The sequence below is a fragment of the Triturus cristatus genome, chromosome 4_2, assembly GCF_964204655.1.
Source record: "Triturus cristatus chromosome 4_2, aTriCri1.1, whole genome shotgun sequence".
NCBI lineage: Eukaryota > Metazoa > Chordata > Amphibia > Caudata > Salamandridae > Triturus > Triturus cristatus.
The window spans coordinates 589,738,932-589,759,800 of record NC_140586.1 but is presented as its reverse complement, the minus strand read 5'-3'; the positions used below and the strand labels follow the sequence as shown (position 1 = coordinate 589,759,800).

Below are 20,869 nucleotides of genomic sequence, written 5' to 3'. Positions count from 1 at the left end.
AAATGATTCTCAATGTTTTTCTTACTTTCAAACTTCACCAAGTATTGGAAAATCCAATAGTTCCTGCCTGTCGAGCCTACCACACAGCGCAAGGGAAAGACCTATTGTGGGCTTATCCAGCCCTTACAGGGGCTTAGTGCCTGCCTATGTGTACTTTCCCTGGAGCAAAGCCTCTTTACCACCCTCTTGATTGGCTGACCTAACTCATTCCACTGCTCATGTTTAGGGAACTACTTTTTTGCTTCTTGGTTAAGCACTGCATCATAGTGCATGTGTTTTTCAGCTCTCTCCCTGTTGTTCCCCTCCCCCACCCCCTCAAAAAAATCCACCACTATGCTCTGTTTTTCTCTTTCCTTTCTCTCTCCTTCTCTTCCCCTCTCTCTCTCTCTCTCTCTCTCTCTCTCTCTCTCTCTCTCTAACCCCCCCCCCCCCCCCCCCCCCCCATTTGTTCTCCTGGCTGATCACTCTCTCTCCTGTGTACTTCTTCCACCGGTGTTGCTGACACACTCACGTAGTTCTCTCCCACCCCATTTTGCTCTCTCCATCGCGCCCCCTGACCCACTCTGTTTTCCCCCAACTCGCTCCTCCGTTGTCCCCCTATCCCCTCCTCTGCTTTTTTTTCACTATGTTTTTAAATATATATGTTTGGAGGGTCAGGGAATTACTGCCAGCCCACTTCAAAATCTATTTTATGCACTTAAATTGTCTTTTAATTGACCAATCTAGGTGGTGGCTATTATATCGGCTCTGTCAATATATATTATTTTTAAATGGTGCCCTTGCCTTTAGAATGACGGGACTGCCATCAGCAGCCTCATCAACAATGGCTTTTGGTTTTTTTTTTGCCAAAACTAAACAGCCTCGGCAAAAAGCATTGGCAAGGCCAGTAGGTTCCAAAGGTGAAAACTATTGGCCTTGCCCATGTGTTTCCTTCAGTTATCTGGTCTCATACTCCTGTTCACAGCTGTGTCTTTACTTCATTTCCCTCAGTCACCCTGATCGTAAAGTGTTATTTCTTTAATTCCTCTGCCGTAGGTCTCATTTTCCGCTTTTATTAAATATATATTTTTTTGCTTCAGCATTCCTTTCTTATACTTCACCTTTCTCTTCAGAGGTTGGTTTTGTTCAGAAAACTCATGTTAACTAATGCAGTCCTGATTATTACATTGCTAAGGTCTCCGTTGTTGCTACACGCCGTATAGCTTGATGGCAATTTCTATTATTTAGCTCTGTGATTTTGACATCCCTAGGCAGGAACTATCTGAGAGTGAAATTATATTTTGTGGTTTCCACCGCCTGCTCCTACCACGAGCTGACGTTTGGTCCGCAATCTGGTATTGGTACTCAAAGTGGTGGATCCATGGAGGAAAAGTCACCATACGAGTAAACGTCTTGGCAGTCTATACAAAAAAGCAGAGTAGATTCAGGTGAAACACACAGCCATGAAGAAGTTGCTCCAAGCTGCAGAACATGTGCTGGCTGTACCTGGTAATCTCATGTGTCTCAAAACATTTTGTAATTTTAATTAAGGACTAATGCTTTCAGTTGCATCTGTATAAAATATTCATAGGCAATGTTTTTCTTTTTTTCAGATTAACATTTCCTATTAACTCTTCCCTGAAGTATCATTATCCTCCACCTACAAATACAATTCTTTCTAACATTGCCAACACGTTGGCAAGTGTGCCAAAATTCTATGTGCAGGTAATGGTTTTATTAACTGTTTATATGGGGTATGCAGAACTGACTGACTTTCTTAGATTGCATTTTGTGTAGAAAATAGCACATTACTTAAAAACATATTATGCATTGAAATAGTGGAATTTTTAGTATTCACATATTTACATGCACTTGTAATCTAGCTATAAAATTGTGGTTGAGAAAAAAAAAAAAGAATTTGATTTGAAAAAGGGGAGAATGAGAAAGGACATGGCGGTGAATGAGACAAGAATACTGTTAATATGCTAATTTCAGAAAAGTAAACTTGTAATTCTGTGATTATCGGATAACATAATGTCCTTGATGACATCACAGGTTGTGGTAAGACTTGTGCCTGTCCTAATCTATGGCTATTACCCACTGCACATAGCATTAGGCTATACGCATATTGAGAAGGCCCTAAACCCAGCCACCATGGTGGCAAAATGTCTGATGTGCATGGCTTTGAGCCGTGTGTAACCGGTTTTGACTGCAGGGCCTTGCAACACAGCCAGGCCTCCAACTAAACCACCATGCAGCAGTACGTCCTGGTCTCTAAAACTACAATATGCATGATTGTGCTATAATTTGTTTTATTTTTTAAGGGGAGGTTTGCTAGGGCATTGTAAGCTCTGTGCCCAAGGCCCGAAGGACTCGGCAACAAAAACATTTTGTTCCTTAATTTAGGGCATGTTATAGATTCCACTTAACCCACCCCCTCCCCAGCAACCCCACCCTTCCTCCCTCACTGTGGTTCCAAGTGAGGATTTCATTAGAAGACCGGAGGCCACCATTATGCGTAACCCCGTACTGCTACCCCAATATGCAGCCCTCTAAAGAACATTAAACCCATCATAAACAAAAATATTCCAGTTTGGAATCTTCAAAACAGTATAAAACTCCATGTCCCATAAGCATATTTCTCTTTTGTTGGCTGCTATTTAAAAAGAGGAGTACTGTGGCTTTACTTTACTTGGTATGCCTTTACTTTGTTTTAATTATCAGTTTCTGTCACCGTTACTCACTTCTGTAGGTAGGTAGGGGTCCATGGCGGCACAATTAGCAGTGGCAACAGTGTTGGTGCTATGGAGTTGGGTATCCCTCGTGGTACAAGTAGAATGAGTGGTCTTCATGGCACAAAAAGATGGTAAATACTCCTGCAGTATGGATGCTGATGACTTTTTATATGACAATGAAATAGACCAGATGGACAAGTATGTATTCGATCCACAGGAGACTTTGGAAACTGACTTACTGATGAGGATCTGAGGCAACCTTCGTCATCAAAGGCTATCAGTGACCCATCGGGTGTGGATATGTTTAACCCTACCCTCATTACTCACCCTAGAGGATCAGATTGTGGCCTATGGACCACGTGACCTCCTTTAAGTTCTGGGTAAGTCTCTTGATATGGAGACTCGTAATCTGATGAGGGCTGAGTGCCCAAAACTATTCCTGGATAACAACTCAGGGATCACACCAAATCTGGACACAGAATTAATGACTTTCCTTTTTAAATCAGGGAAAGACCCTAGGAAAGGCTTGGAGCGATGCCTTAGGCAGTGCCGAGATAGATTTTTGGACACCCTGGGTCTGCTGGCAAGGATCTTAGACATGGCTGAGGAGCTAGTTTTAAGGGCGTTCCTGTGGATGTTGAACTACTCAGACGTTGGAGCCAACTGCTTTATGCCTGCTTTGAGACACCAATGCCTGGCTAATCTAAGAGAGGAGAAGAGCCTTCCTTATGAGGATAAATCCTAAGTTGGGCGATCTTGCCAACAAGGAAACTCCAGGTGACCTGAATGGTTTACTTTTTGTGAGTTTTTGCAAAAGCATTAGGCAGGTATGTCTCCATGTTTACTGCCTTCAGCAGAGCCCAATCCAACATTCAAAGCATTTTTAACACTAACATTTTTGGAAGGGCTGACAGAAGGGGACTGGCTGTGGGTCACAAAGGTCCCAGTACTACTGCCAAGATCAGCAAGACTACAGGAGGCACTCCCATTCCAACATTGGTTTTTTCCTGCAGTTAGAACAAGCTCCTTGTTCCTGTGGTTTCCAAGGAGCTGGAGATCAAGGTAAGCTTCAACCCTTTACTTGGTTCTTACCACACAAAGGTAGGGGGAAGGTTAAGCTGTTTTGTCCAAAACTAGTCTGGCATAAAAAAGGATTCATGAATGTTATAAACCATGAAGGGTTTCAAAATCGAGTTTTGGGACACTCCGTACCAGAGGTGTCAGCCAAGGGAGTTCTCCTTCGACCAGGACCAAATGACACCAGTAGATGCAGAAGTTACCCAAATAATACACAAGGGGCAATTACCAAAGTCGTGGACTCATTGAAGGGCTATCTAAGTCTTGTTTTCCTGGTCACAAAAAAGGACAAATATAGGCGACCTGTAATAAACCTAGAGGAGTTAAACACGTTTTTAATGTACAGACAATTCAAGATGGAGGGGTTCCATCTTTTGTGGGACATTTTGCAGAAACAGGATTGGCTAGTGAAGTGGGACCTGAAAGACGCCTACTTCACAATCCCCTTGGATGTAGGTTCTCAAAAATACTTACGATTCAAATGGAGAGGTATACTGTATCAGTTTTCCTGTCTTCCCTTTGGTCTGTCATCAGCTCCCTGGCGCCTCACCAAGGTATTGCGCCCTGTAGTTGCTTTCTTGAGAAAGTTGAGAGTGGGAATAATAATTTACCTAGACAATATATTATTGATGTCTCGCGATGAGGCGGAATTGCTGAAGCACACTAGGTGTACAAGGGACCTCCTAGAGTCCTTAGGGTTCATTATCAATGTAGATAAGTCAATCTTGACTCCTACATAGAATTTGGAATTCCTGGGGTTCCAGGCGGCTACCAATCTAGCCCAGCTTTGTCGCCCTCTGAAGAAATTGACGAAAATAAATATGGAAGTAGGTCATGTCCTTGCAAAGTAAATGGTGACCTGGAGGATAGAGCAAGAGTGGTAGAACTTTTGTCGTCCCCCATTCAGGCTGTCTCCCCTGGCCCACTGCATTGCAGGACTCTTGAGAGATTTAAAACCTTAATTTTAAGGAAGCACCTTTGGTATGCAGATGTTATTCCCTGTCCCAGGAGGCTCGAAAGGACTTAGAGTGAGTCTTAAACAACCCGGAGAGCTGGAACTGCAAGGCAAAATTTGGAAATGTTCCGGGATTTATTGTAGAATCCGATGCAAGCAACCTTGGTTGTGGAGCAAGGATAGGAGAAATAGAAAATGGAGGGAAATGGTCCAGGAAGGAACAATCCTTACACGTTAATTGTTGGAGATGTTAGCAGGTCTGAATGCTTTTAGTTTCAAGTCTATTTTAGCAAACAGTTTAGTGTTGATCCAGTTGGACAATTTCATGTCTGTATCTGACATCAATCATTTACAGGGAGGAAGATCGAAATAACTTGCAGATCCAGCCAACGAGATTTGATATTTTTGTTGGGAACAGAAAATTCTCTTGAAAGCCGAGTTTATCCCATGTCAGCAGAACCAGAGAGCAGATTGAAACTCAAGATACTTAAGGGATACCAGCAACCAGAAGCTGAGACCAGTGTGTTTAAAAAAGATTCAGAATTTATGGTGTCCCTTTCAGGTAGACCTGGTTGCCAGCAGATTAACATTTTAGGTAAGTTGGTATTACAGCAGGAGGCCAGAGCATTGGCAGTAGATGCTTTTGTGCAGACTTGGTATAGAGAGAATTGTTATTCGTTCCCTCAGTGTGCACTTATCCAGAGAGTGTTGTTAAAGGTTTGGATGGAATGATGCAGCATCATTGTAATAACTCAGTTTTGGACCTCTCAAGTTTGGTTCCCTGGGATAATGGAGCTAGTACAGGAAGTAGAGAAACATCCTATAGTGCTAGAGGGGAACTTGAACCTTCTTGTTTGGAGGATTTCAGGGAATCTGGTAGATACTCTTGCCTTTTGGAAGAGGCTAAGAATCTATTGGATGAGTCATCGGCACCAGGTACCAGGAAAAGATACAGAGGAATTTGGAGAAAATGGTGTAGTTAGTGCTTGGAGTAGAATTTGGATCCCATGGAGACTCCTACAGTACATGTGGCAAACTCCCCTGCTGACTTCAATTCAGGTCTGTCCTGTTACAGACCAGGTGTCTCAGCTTGACATTCCTTGGTAAATAATTTTGGTATTGGCAGTGATCCTCTAGTCTGTAGGGTGATGAAAGGAATAAGGCTTAAACGGCCACCTTGGGCCCGATATGACTCTTTATGGAGCATCAGTCTAGTTTTTGACCTTTTTGACTTCTGGCCAGATAATACATATCTTTTGTTACGACCATTATCGAGGAAGTTAGCGACTTTGCATCTTTCTTTTCGCCGCATCCTAAAAGAGGAATATGCTTATGTGACGTGGAGTTATATACTGTTTGAAGATTCCAAAATGGAATGTTTTTGTTTATGATGTGTTTAATATAGCCTTATAGCCCGCCGTAGCGGGCTATGCCGGGTATTAAAGGCCCGCTGCATCGTTAAAGGCCCGAGCCAAAGGCGAGGGACTTTAACAAAGCAGCGGGACTTTAATAGCCGTTATAGCCCTGCTACGAAGGGCTATAAGGCTATTAGAACATTCTGCCACTAGAGGGCAGAATGTTCTAACAAATAAAACCAAGCCTTCAGGGAGCGCGAAGGGATTCAAATCCCCTCAGGCTCCCTGAAGCCTTTGTTCACAGCCAGAGCTGTGAACAAAGAAACATTGGAATGTTGGAGCTCCGGGCTTATACCAGCCATTATAAGCCCGGAGCACTCCATTGTTTTCAATGGAGCTTCCAACATTCCAATGTTCTAATGTTCTTTAAAGGGCTGCATGTTGTGGCAGCAATAAAGGTTTATGCTTAATGTTAGCTTCCGTTGTCTTTAGTAATAAATCAATTTTTATTAGCAGAGCACAAGGTAAGGTAAAGCAGGACACTGGCGCCTACAACCCAGCGGGCCGGCTAAAAGCTGATCAGATCATGGCAACAACATAATGCATGGGAGTATACTGACTGGTAGTTAACACAGCATGTCGCCTACAACCCAAAGAGGGCCGGCCGCGTGGTAAAAAGGAGAGGAGGGAGGCAACAGCAGCATCCCCGGCATATGGGTACTCATATGGTCCAGTGTGCGGCCAGATGTGCGAGCGGTGGTAGCCGGCAGCCTGTGGCAGGTCGTAGCTTCATAGTGGTGCTATTTTCACAAGAGGCGAGAAAAACGAAGAACACCCATCAACTCCCCTTCCTCCCCAGTGAGCAGAAAACAAAGAAAAGGCAAAGGGTCCAGCCTGTTGGTATTGTAGGTAGCGTGGCCTCCATTAGTCTGGGGGGGGTTAGTGAGCCCAACGGGAAGCCTCCTTATCAGGTGGGGGTATTGTCCTCGGGGATAAGCTTCAGAAGCCGGAGATAGCTGGGGCATGTCAGTTCCCGAAATTCAGTGGAGAGGATAGTTATGAATGGGGCCCAAATCTTAGCATAGTATGCATAATTCCCTAGGGTAGCCATCAAGAGTTTCTCCATACCCAAAAGATACCAGAGTTGATGCAACCATTGCGTATGGTCCGGGATTCCATCTGATTTCCACCCAGCCAGGATCACTAGGTGAGCGGTGTTCAGCGCCATCTGTCTCCCTCTAATAGAGGGCAGGGGGAAGGTCAACGCGTTGGGTAAGCCTAGAAGAGTGTAAGCAGGGAACCTGGGAATAGTAGTGCAGAAGGCCTCATCAATGTCATCTAGTACCCTCTCCCAGTATCGCATAAGCTTGGGGCAGTGCCATAACAGGTGGATGAGGGTGCCAGGGCTACCACACCCTCGCCAGCAAAGGCCGTCACAGCGAGAGTGCCATTTAGCGAGTCGGGCTGGGGTGTAGTACCAATAGGACGCAATCTTAAAAGTGGTCTCCGCATGACCCAGGGAGTGTGCTGTGTGGTGGGATCTATAGAAAATATCTTCCCTTTCCTTATCAGTCAGTGTGCGCCCCAGTTCCGCCTCCCAGCGTCTCTGTCCTTCTGAGCGAGTTTTGGGGATGCCTAACTTGAGAAAAGAGTATATTTCAGATATAAGCCCTTGATCGTCCTTTTTACGAGTGAGACATTTCTCGAACGGTCGCATTGGTCGGTGTGCCAGAGGGCGCGTCGTGGCTCCCGAGATCCAGTGCATCATCTGGGAATGGAGGAAGAGATCAGAGCTGTGCAGGCCGTAACCCTCCTGCAGATTTCCGTTGTCTTCAATGAAGTCATGACTCTCTCTGTATGATAATTGGAGAATCGACATTCGCCCATCTGTCTTCTTATGCCTCCCCCAAAACATTTTTCTCCTACAATAACTTGGAGCCTTGCATCACATAATGGCTGGCAGCATCAACAATCTTCATATGGAAGCTAGCAAATGAGCTTGCCTAGATTTGTTGTCCTCTGGAAGACCAATTGGATCTGTTTATTTTTCAAATTTGAGTCCACAGATCTAGGTTCAGGAAATAATGGTAATATAATTTGTAAACGATAGATTGTGTTAGCGATCACAGTTTGGCTTTTAGGGCTGGTGGTTGAAACAAGAGGTTACTCTTTGCTGGAACAAGTACTTGGTCATTTTATCATTTGAATTATTCTGCAGCATTTACGTCCGGATCACTTAGCAAGGTGAAATATCTCTCACAAGATTTAATGAACATAAATGTTATGATGTCAGTAGACTACCTTTGTGAAAAGAGAACTGTAATAACATTAATTGAAAGGAGATTACATTACTAAAAAGTGGTCAGCATTTTAGTGCTAAATGAAGACTGAAAAAAGGAAATGAAATATGCAAGTACTACAATTATACGTAAAATTGTTTTAAAATATATTTATTAGTGTACTTGCACCAAATAGCATATTTTTGGTCCACATTTCTTTTCACTGGTGTGGCATTAATATGTATAAGCCTCAATCCCTTCTCGGCTTTTCAGAATTAGGGGGTGACATGGTGGTGGAGCGGAAGGGATTCAGTATTGATAAACAGTGATAGACTTGGGCATATGTGTATGTGGCTGTAAGTATCTGCCCATACCATAGGGTATGATGATACTAGGAGGATATACAATTGTTCTAGGGCTGAGGAAGCTTTCAATGGGCATATGAAGTTTGAGTAAGTGGGATAAGACAAGGGTATGAGATATTTTCTAGGCGTGTGTGTGTTTGACATACCAGTAAATATAAATATAAACCAATAAAAGAAGTACAGAAAGTCCATTAGCACAACAGTGCACAGTTTAATTTCCACATTATTACCACAATACATGCTGACGTGAGAAAGTGCTGCTTTCTGCCTGACAGTTTGCATGTTCTGATGAATTCTCAAAAGAAACAAGCTGGAATAATACGCACAAAGTCTTTTGAATGAGATGTTTTATTTATTTAACATTTTTACTACATGCTTTAACTGCTTGTACTCTGGGTAAATATCCGCTTATGTCTTCTAAATGTATTAAAACAATCTGGCATGAACTATACATATAAATATGCTGAGTGAATTATGCTATTTATTGCAACTATTAAAGGAGGAGTTGGCATCCTGAATCTCCATGAGACCTCACTCTGGAGAGTCATGACCCCTCCCCTTCCCGTGTACATAAATAGTAGTTATTAATAAATCTTCATATATGCTGTTCTCTTTTCTATTTTAGGAGCAATTTACTATATATAATGTATTGCCTTTCGGCATAATGAATAAAATTGCACCTTAAAGAAGTCAGTTATCCGATGGACACTCAAATCAACTCTGTCTGAACCGGAAAGTTTAGGGGTTTAGCAATCACACTATTGAGCTTGACCGCATTACTACAATGTATTTTTTATATGAATGCAAAACGTTAGGTATTTAAATTTAATTCTCTGATTGTCTGTAAACTGTGAAGATTACTTTGCCACTAAAAAGAAAAAAATCCCATAAGAACCAGAAGTCGAACCAACAATATCTGGATATCTGGATTGAAAAGGCTGAGGATTTAGCTAAGATGCCTCTTGAGTCTGTGAAGGTAACGACTGCATAGAGACCTGTGAATTTGCAGTGCACTGCTGTTCCATTATATCTGTGATATTTTGCAAGAGAGACGTCACTGAAAAGGGGCACCTGTCCAACTGCATTGTAGGCATTAATAAAAATACTGTAGGATTCAAGACCAGGATGAAGATGGCACCTTGGGATTGCATTGAAAACTAGATTTAAAAGTAAAACTTTGATAAGAGGTCTCATTGGAAGGGGAACAAAGCGGAGATGAGCCATGGTCACAATTAGTTTCCTTGATTACCTCTCCTTTATAGATTTGGTTGCATCATGAAAGGAAACTGTGTTTTGTAGTCCCCCTACCATTATATTTACAATGACTCAAATTTAGATTTTGAGTTGTTATTTTCTACGTTATTTTCCATATTTCCAGGTTCTACATCTAATGAATAAAATGAATCTACCCGCTCCTTTTGGACTTTCAACTACTTCACCTCCTGTGGTAAGATATTTATGTACTGAGAATATGTCTCTGGTTTGAAAATTATTTTAAAAAAAAGCATATGCTGTTCTGTTTCTTTTGTATTTCTTTGTGTCTGCTTTCTGAACCACTTTAAGACCATCCAGTACTTAGCTTTAACAGTCAGGTAAGAATCTACATAATGCTTTATCCAGTCTGCCTAGTATGTCCCCTGTTTATCTCACAATATGCCAGAGAAGACAAGAACATTAAGCAAAATGTGCTTTTCAGGTAGGACGATGAGTTTGAATTTGAATGTAAAGTACGTTTGGTTGACCATGTCTTCCTACCAGGGACTCTAAAGTAGAATAAAAACTGGATATCGGAGCCACAAACCTATTAGCTTGACGGTTTGGAGATTTCACACCCTAGTGCTTAGGTTACATGCTAAACTGGACGCAACATGACTGGCCTTGAAAAGATGCATCACATACAGTGGATTAGCCTCAAATGAACACGCTTCTCTATGGAAAGGAATGGCTCTGATAACGGCATGCCTTATCCAAAGAGCAAGCACAGTACAAAACGTAAATGTCAGCTCTGACCACTGTTACTAAGATCACTCGGTGTCCAAAGGCACCCTAAATGCTGGGGGAAGCCCTAGCTTGCGAAAAAGAATCTGTGAAGATTCTTTAGGCCAAGATGATACCTGTCACTCCTTGGTGTCAAAATTTGCCTCAAAGTGAAGCAAGACTTCAGTGCCGAGTCCTCTGGTCTGCATAAAGACTTAGAAATGTCAGATGTGAAGCAGAGAACCATATACATACATCCTAACACAAGGTTTGTTGATGCACGACTACAGAAGACACACCAGCCTTTCCAAAAAAGCACAGGCTCACATTTCAAGATACCAAGCATTTCCAAATGGCCAAAAAGGAAATGCAAACATTGCATCTACCCTACTATCCTACAACCAGTGCGAGCAATAGGTGTGCCTCGGATAAAGCAGACACCCCCTCAAGGCAAGAGACAATTTTGCCTATGGGTGTGGACAAAATTGATATGGTTTGCGAGTGAATGTATTTTTGAAGACGCAGTCATTTTTTTATTTTTTTAGCAGTCGTACTCCTTTCGATGCCTACTTTGCCAAAATATAATCTTGATGCCACTTTTTAATGATGATTGCAGTTATTGATTGTGGGTTATCCCAGATGACAGAACAGCCTATGTTTTTTAAAGTAAAATCTGATCAAGCCAGCACAATTTTTTGGAGCCAGTGCTTTCAAGAATATATTAGCGATCTTTAAAGTAATTTTCCAGTTGCTTGTTAGACCATATTCTAATCCAGTAAAAATTGGCTTGAGAGATATTTGGGATACTAGCTCATGTAAGTCCACTTCAGCCATTAAGGCCTCCATTGGTGTACTGGGGCATAAGCATAGAAATAGGCCATTGATCATTTGCTAATTTTCGACACTTCTGTAGCTCTGTAGTTTTGCTGCTTAGTAGCTTTGATTTTATTTATAGTAGTAACTGGCTCTGTAGATCTGACAATTACTGTTAGGGAAATGGAAAATGGCACCAGTGCTTTGGCTCATTGTTTTCACACTTTTGCCCATTTTTTCTGCCAAAGTCAGCTTTCCGTTCATCCGTAGGCCAAGGTAATTGAACGTTTTACTCTATCAATGTTTTGCCCATTGATTTTAAAAGTCGATTTTAGCTTTTTAGACGTTTTAAATACCATGATTTTTCTCTCGGTAACATTGATGGTTCTGTTTTTTGTTTATACACAGTAAATGACCTGTTCACACGGTGATGTCACAACTCGTACTCCTAACCTGGTTGTCATATATTTAGACAATCTATTAAGTCAGTGGTTATACCATCTGTACTTCTACAGGAGCGGATCACCAACAAAGCAAGAGAAAGAGATTATTAAAAATTAGAAACTATCTTTGTAACCAGTAATCTGTGTCTCTAAAAACCTAAATGTGGTGAAAAAGATGTGAGAATGGAATGGTGGTGCCTCACGGTAGCAACACCAGGGAGGATAAAGCAGGAAGGTACTCGCCTGCTACCTCAAGGTCTCATCATCAGCTACCACCACTCCGAAAGGAAAATGTGAAAAAGGGGGAGAGATGGGTAGAGACCCAAACAGACAAGGTGCTAGGGTGTGTGATGAAGAATAGCTGTGCAATAATTTGTGCACCAGATGCAACCCCACAATTAGGACCTGGGGATCAGGAAATCACTCCCCATGTCCCTATATACAAACTGAGCTAGATCACACTTGCTATCACTCTTTTATTCTGTGCTGTGTGTCTGCTCATTTAAAACGCCGACATATTTCATTGCCAATGGATAAACTCACGGCAATTTCTTCAGGGCGTGGGTTTTATCGCTCCACCCTGCACCAACACTTGTCTATTAAAAACCATTCTAATAGAGACACAGGGAAACAAAGGATAGACAAACAACACATAACACAGTTAGTTGGCATCTAGTCACAAAAAACGTAATGCAGTATGTGAGATTGCCCTTACTGATTTTTATCTTAAACATTTACCAGGATGTAACCCATCATGGGCATACCTTTACCCTCGAGCACTTATGTGTGTCTGTAAAATGACTCATTCAAAAGGCTCTTCCAGTCACTTCCTATCATGAATCTGTAATGCATAACAGAATATCATGAGACCATAGGTGATGCAAGATCCGCAGTTTCCCACACCTATATTCTCCCATTATGACTTTAATCTTAAATGACAATACAGATACTGACATTTATTAGGTGTATCTACCCCTTTATGGCACATACTCACTATGGCGTGTACAAGTGGTAAATTGGGGAATAACCCTGTGCTGTATTGTGACTATCAATCTGAAAACCTGTCCCCGTCTAGTTTCTTGCCCTCTTATAGCGTACACTCTCAATATTGCATTGATGGGTAAAAAATGGGGGCCCTCCTGTTACTTTAGCGGATCGACTAGTTATCAATATTCCTTAGAAAGCCTCACGCTCGTCGAGCCTATTTTCAAAGCAGACCGCCCAGAGTAGACCTACCGTGACCGAGTCCGTGTCCGGTATTGACTCAGCACCGATGTCCACTCGGCTGTTTGCTTCCGTGAGTATAAGCGTGCTGACGCTCGGCACGTGACCGCGCCCAGTCGTCCCCGCCTTCAATGAAGGCATCAATCGGCACCTCCTGTTACCATCGGCGCCATATTTAAATGATGGGGTTGTCATTAGTGTCTGTTTTTGAGGATTATTTACACAGACCAGGGCTGTTTTCATAGCGTGAATTGGCAACAGTAGCTGAATTATTTATATGTGTCAATTATGTAGGCTTTATCATACGCTTATCGACAATTAGAAATAAAATATTTTAAATATTTTAAAGAGCCACATGGTCTATGTACAACAACGTATAGCCCCATCTAAAGGTCACAATTTACAGCGCTGTAGCTCGATGTACATAAACTGCTTTTTATCGCGTTCAACCAACAAACATCAAAGCCCTTACTGGAAGTATGGGTTTCTATTCAAAGTCTGGTAACTTTATTGATTCCAAAGTGTGCACTCTAGGTAAGACTGTATGTAGAGTGCAATTTTCAACACAGAGCAATTATGATGTTACATAAACGATCAGAGGAACCCTGTTTATTCTTAACTGATCCTCACATGTGAGGACTGCAATAAGAAAAATATAGAGCACGGTGAGACAGAGGTTGTATCAAATCATGTTCGATCATAGTTGTATATTCCCCTTTTTTTTGTATATCCAGCTTTCAATAGAGTTGGGTATGCACATTCCCGAAAAAATCCTCGTAACTGAATGGATTATATATTAACCTTATTCCATTCAATAAGATCGTTCAGTCCAAACTGATCTACACCCTCCTGGTAAATCCACCGTGCTTCCCTGATGCTCAATCTTGTTTCCATGTTGCATTGGTACCCCATAACCCTCTCGAGGACCACCCAACGGCCATCCTTAGGGGCATGTTTTTGAGTTTGAAAATTGAGGATGAGGAATATGCTGCCCAACCGTCAACTTCTAATCAGAGAGTGAGATTTAATCCCCAGGATAGAACTAATGAAGATTTGGGAGCTATGTTCTGGGTTTTTTTTAGGACAACCAACTCAACACCCTGTAGATCAAAGAGGGGTCAGTCACAAAGGTCGGGGGAGGGGCCGGGCCCGGCAAAATTTTAACTCAACTTGGCAGACATTCTCCCCAAGGATCACACGCAGCAGAGGCAGAACACCCCTATAACTGTGAGCGACAATAACATAGTGGTCAACCTCTCCAAACACCAACTGACTGATGATGAACTTGAAGTGCTCAACAAGGGGCTAGGGTTTGTACCCACTCCCCACCACGATGGGTTTAAACTCAGGGGTGAACTATATGGCCTCATGAGAAAGATCAAATTAAAGAAGTTTTTTGAAGGGAAGGGACAGGATAACACATCGATTTTTTCGACTAATCTGCGCTGTCCATCACAGTTTTGTCCCCCTAACAGTTCAGTGGGCCCTGAAGTACAGGTTTTTGAACAGAAGGTCCTTCAAGACATTTTAAAGTTGGAACGAAATACGCAGACTGCTGTGCACAGTAACATGAGTCACAGAGACTGGCATTAAAAACGATACAAAGCAATCCCGCCATCACCATCAAACCGGCCGATAAGGGCGGGGCGGTGGTGGTGATGGATACCCAGGATTATGAAACTGAAGTTGCTAGGCTTTTGGGAAACCGTTGTAATTACAGCCCTTTGGTGAGGGATCCTACTAAAGAACTACAGGCAACCATTATTAAACTGGTGACAGAAGCCAAGGAGAAAAAATGGCTGACATATAAAGAAGCCGAATTTTTGATTAACATGATACCGAGAGTTCCGGCATTTTATGTAGTACCCAAAATCCACAAAGCACAACGGCCCCCTCCGGGACGCGGTTTGTGTCAGGCATCCAGTCCCTGTTGGAACCTTTATCGCAGTTTGCGGATTTCTTTCTGAGGGAATATGTAATCACCCAACCCTCCTACGTTCAAGATACTACAGATGTACTGAAACTTTTAGAGGATGTACAATACGATCCTCTCAATCAATTCTTAGTCACTATCGACATAGAATCGTTGTACACAAGCATTCCCCAGGAAGCGACACTGGTGGCAGCAGCACGTGCCCTGGTGGATTGCGAGTGGTTTTACGATACCCCTCAGACTTTTGTCTTGCAATGCATAGAGATCGCATTGACCCAAAACTTTTTTTCTTTCAAGGACCAGATATACCTACAGGTGTCTGGCACTTCGATGGGGGCAACCTTTGCTCCCAGCCTGGCCTGCATCTATGTAGGCCAGTTCGAGGCTCACCACATCCATTCCGACACCAATCTCTTCCAGAGGAACATTGTCCTCTGGAAGAGATACATAGATGATGTGCTGTGCATATGGTCAAGCACGGAAGAGAGACTCAATGAGTTCCTTATATGGCTAAATGGTCTAGACGGCTGTCTAAAGTTTACGTGGTCTGTGAATAGAACATCTGCAGTATATCTTTATCTTGACATTCAGGCAGAACATCATGGGTTAGTGACTAAAGTGCATCAAAAACCAACGGACAAAAATTCTTTATTGCACTACAGATCATACCATCCTAGAGCCCTTCGAGATAACCTGCCTGTGGGGCAGTTTTTACGATATCGTCGTAACTGCTCTTCCCTACAAAAATACTCGGAACAGGCCAGTGTACTAGCCAGTAAGTTGGAGAACCGAGCTTATCCTAAGAAGGTTATTAAACAGGCGAGAAAACGAGCATATAACACACCTCGTGCCGCTCTTCTGGAAAAGACACCCAAGAAGAACGGTGACTGTATCCCTGTGGTTACCACCTTTGGTCCACTCTCCACGAAAATCAGACACATCATCCGGAGGCACTGGCACCTGCTAAACACCCCCAATATGCAAATGCCTCAGCCTCGGTTTGCGTTCAAACGATCAGCTAACATCCGCGATCGTTTGGTACATACTAGACCCAAACAAGAACCACGTGAGACCAATGTCCCGCAGGGACATTACCCATGCGGGAGTTGCTCTGTATGTGTATTTACATCTCCCACAAAAAGTGTCACCCTTGCTAACAATAAAACCTGTTTTTTAAATAAATTTAGCAACTGTAATACAACAAACGTTATTTACAGATTGACATGCTCGTGTGGCTTACACTATATTGGCCTCACCACCAGGAAGGTCAAAATAAGGATACAAGAGCATCTCCGCACATTACGGGCAGGGAAACTTAGTACTAGATTGGTGCAGCATTTTCAAACTCAAAAACATGCCCCATAGGATGTCTGTTGGGTGGTCCTCGAGAGGGTTATGGGGGACCAATGCAACATGGAAACAAGATTGAGCACCAGGGAAGCACGGTGGATTTACCAGGAGGGTGTAGATCAGTCTGGACTGAACGATCTTATTGAATGGAATAAGGTTAATATATATATACAATCCATTCAGTTACGAGGATTTTTTCTGGAATGTGCATACCCAACTCTATTGAATCTGCCAAAGCTGGATATACAAAAAAAAAGGGGAATATACAACTATGATCGAACATGATTTGATAAAACCTCTGTCTCACCGTGCTCTATATATTTTTCTTAATGCAGTCCTCACATGTGAGGATCAGTTAAGAATACACAGGGTTGCTCTGATCGTTTATGTAACATCATAACTGCCCCGTGTTGAAAATTGCACTCTACATACATTCTTACCTAGAGTGCACACTTTGGAATCAATAAAGTTACCAGACTTACAATAGAAACCCATACTTCCAGTAAGGGCTTTGATGTTTGTTGGTTGAACGCGATAAAGAGCAGTTTATGTACATCGAGCTACAGCGCTGTAAATTGTGACCTTTAGATGGGGCTATACGTTGATGTACATAGACCATGTGGCTCTTCAAAATATTTAAAATATTTTATTTCTAATTGTCGATAAGCGTATGATGAAGACTACATAATTGACACCTATAAATAATTCAGCTACTGTTGCCAATTCACGCTATGAAAACAGCCCTGGTCTGTGTAAATAATCCGAAAAAACAAACACTCTAATGACAACCCCATCATTTAAATATGGCGCCGATGGTAACAGGATGTGCCGATTGATGCCTTCATTGAAGGCGGGGACGACTGGGCGCGGTCACGTGCCGAGCGTCAGCACGCTTATACTCACGTAAGCAAACAGCCGAGTGGACTTCGGTGCTGAGTCAATACCGGACACGGACTCGGTCACGGTAGGTCTACTATGGGCGGTCTGCTTTGAAAATAGGCTCGTGAGGCTTTTTAAGGAATATTGATAACTAGTCGATCCGCTAAAGTAACAGGAGGGCCCCCATTTTTTACCCATCAATGCAATATTGAGAGTGTACGCTATAAGAGGGCAAGAAACTAGACGGGGACAGGTTTTCAGATTGATAGTCACAATACAGCATAGGGTTATTCCCCAATTTACCACTTGTACACGCCATAGTGAGTATGTGCCATAAAGGGGTAGATACACCTAATAAATGTCAGTATCTGTATTGTCATTTAAGATTAAAGTCATAATGGGAGAATATAGGTGTGGGAAACTGCGGATCTTGCATCACCTATGGTCTCATGATATTCTGTTATGCATTACAGATTCATGATAGGAAGTGACTGCAAGAGCCTTTTGAATGAGTGATTGTACAGACACACATAAGTGCTCGAGGGTAAAGGTATGCCCATGATGGGCTACATCCCGGTAAATTTTTAAGATAAAAATCAGTAAGGGCAGTCTCACATACTGCATTACGTTTTTTGTGACTAGATGCCAACTAACTGTGTTATGTGTTGTTTGTCTATCCTTTGTTTCCCTGTGTCTCTATTAGAATGGTTTTTAATAGACAAGTGTTGGTGCAGGGTGGAGCGATAAAACCCACGCCCTGAAGAAATTGCCGTGAGTTTATCCAGTGGCAATGAAACATGTCGGCGTTTTAAATGAGCAGACACACAGCACAAAATAAGAGTGATAGCAAGTGTGATCTAGCTCAGTTTGTATATAGGGACATGGGGAGTGATTTCCTGATCCCCAGGTCCTAATTGTGGGGTTGTATCTGGTGCACAAATTATTGCACAGCTATTCTTCATCACACACCCTAGCTCCTTGTCTGTTTGGGTCTCTACCCATCTCTCCCCCTTTTTCACATTTTCCTTTCGGAGTGGTGGTAGCTGATGATGAGACCTTGAGGTAGCAGGCGAGTACCTTCCTGCTTTATCCTCCCTGGTGTTGCTACCGTGAGGCACCACCGTTCCATTCTCACATCTTTTTCACCGTATTTAGGTTTTTAGAGACACAGATTACTGGTTACAAAGATAGTTTCTAATTTTTAATAATCTCTTTCTCTTGCTTTGTTGGTGATCCGCTCCTGTAGAAGTACAGATGGTATAACCACTGACTTAATAGATTGTCTAAATATATGACAACCAGGTTAGGAGTACGAGTTGTGACATCACCGTGTGAACAGGTCATTTACTGTGTATAAGTCTCAGAGTGAGGGAAGACCTGTTTTCTGCCCCTATAGCTCCTTATTGTGTTTGGTCTGTTTTTTGTTTAGACAAATACTTTTCGACTCCTTGGACTAGATGGTGCATCAACAATTCTGTTTGGGACAGCAGCACTGCCCAGCCGTTTGCTAATATCATTAATGAAAAGGTTGAGAAGCATGGGTGGTAGGACACATCCTTGATGCACTCCTTGTTCAATTTTTAACTCTGGCCTACGCTTGCCTCTTGGCCCATAGCACACCATAGTGCTATCCCCCTGATATAGAGGCTGAAGGGCTTCCATTAATCTCTCTGGAACACTTAACAAGACAATAGCAATGTCCTGTTCACAGAATCAAATACAACTTTTTGATGTATAAAGACCATTTATTACAGATTTCTTTCTCACAATGTATATTAAGTATTTTACATAAAGTTTTATTTTGATAAAACAGTTTTAAAACAAGTTTTTGTAAGAAATCAAGGTCTCAGTAGTGCAGTTTTCATCATGGTGTAGTTGATGACAATACATAGAAACAGCAGTGAGCCAAATGTTATACAATAGCCTGCAAACATCAGGTTCATGACTCCATAGAGTACGCTTGCATGTTATAGAGAGTAACAATATATCAGTGTTACATGTGGCTCATATATGTAAGGCTAACACCGTGACCCAATTGAGTGCTTCTGAAAACTAACAATGAACTGGGGGAAGTATGTGGGGAGTGAATCAGCAACTACGGGATAGTGATAGTCTGGCACTACTGTGAGATACCTCTTGGGTCCCTACTCCTGAGTTGACATGGGCGTACCAGGGAGGCAATGCCCACAGGCACCAGGTATGCGTATTGCAAGAGGAAGGAGTACTTTTTTGGCATCACAGGCTTGATCGGAGTGGTGATTACTGGGGTTCTCTAGAGTTCGGCAAGGGAATTGTGAGTACCTGAGGTGAGGTGGAGGAGGGATCTATGTGTTGGGGGGGCGAGCTGGCAAAATTGGTCAAGTAATGTGTCCCAGGCATTAGAGATGGAATTCTTGCATATCCTACGAGTTTCCTCGTAGCAAAGGATCTTTCCCTTCACTTTCTCCCATTTATAGAATGCCCCTGGCCATGTTGCCACTAGTGGCACTGTGGACGTCCTTCAGCTCATAGTCAAGGCTCTCGACGCCAGTAGTAGAGCTCGGCTGGCAAGACAGGCATGTACCTTGTGGCGCTTCTGCCGCTTGAAAATACCCAGGGTAAAGTCGCATGTATGGGCTACCAGTACAAAGTGAGTGAGTGAGCACACCAGAGCATATGATGGCTGATGGTGACTAACACCTGGGACAGTGTAGGTGTGCATGGGGAAAATAGCGGTTAAGCGGTCGGGTGTAAGATATGGTGATGGATGGAGAGGATTCCAAAAGACCGTCTGGGGGAATTCCAGGTCCTGTTCTGATTCCTTGTCATGCAATACTCTCCCTATATAATTCTCCCATCTGGTGCGAAGCTCCGTGAGTGGGATCCAGGTATGCCTCCTGATTGCTTTGTGTATCCAGGTGATAAGGTGCTGCCCAGCTCCTATTTGGAACAATGTCTGTAGAACTGCATGGGTTGGGGGTTCATTGTCTACAGTGGACCAAAGGGCTCTGCAGGTTTTGTGGAGTACTCTATATGTTAGGAATTGACCTGGGGGTACACCGTCCGTGGTCTGTTACGAGTTGCTCTGAGGTGAGCAATCGCCATTCTGGAAAGAGATCTCCTATTGTGTCCAGGTTGTACTGATGCCAATGCCATAGACTCAGTGCAATGTACATCCCTGGGGATTGCGAGTTGCCCTGCAGTGGGAGTGCTGGAGCGTATGGCGGGACATGTCATGTGATGGAATGTAATCTGAAAATGCAGTTCCGGGCTATCCTCACCTGCAGGGATGAGGGTAACTGCCTTGGTAGCAAAAACCCCTTAGCTGCTGTTGCTATGAGGGTATGTGTCACCAGACATTCTCGCCTAGCTTCCACCCATAAGCCAGTGAGCTAGCCACTGTAGCTGGACTGCCAGAAAGTAGGCCTCTAAGGAGGGGGCTTTCAGCCCACTCGCACCTGAGGGTAGATGCAGCTTTGCCAGTGCAATGCAGTGTGGTGTGTCACCCCATATTAATTCTCGTAGG

The 20,869-nt window shown here is 42.9% G+C and overlaps 1 protein-coding gene across 3 annotated transcripts in view; it reads left to right on the top strand.

Annotated features, from left to right (window-relative positions):
- Positions 1–20,869, top strand: part of RNPC3 (RNA binding region (RNP1, RRM) containing 3) — a 343,990-nt gene that overhangs the window by 132,610 nt on the left and 190,511 nt on the right. For all 3 annotated transcript variants that reach the window (XM_085602252.1, XM_085602255.1, XM_085602253.1), the window contains exons 5-6: positions 1,593–1,704; positions 10,124–10,192. In XM_085602252.1, the coding sequence (XP_085458378.1) occupies positions 1,593–1,704; positions 10,124–10,192 (181 nt within the window). The remainder of the gene's footprint in view (positions 1–1,592; positions 1,705–10,123; positions 10,193–20,869) is intronic.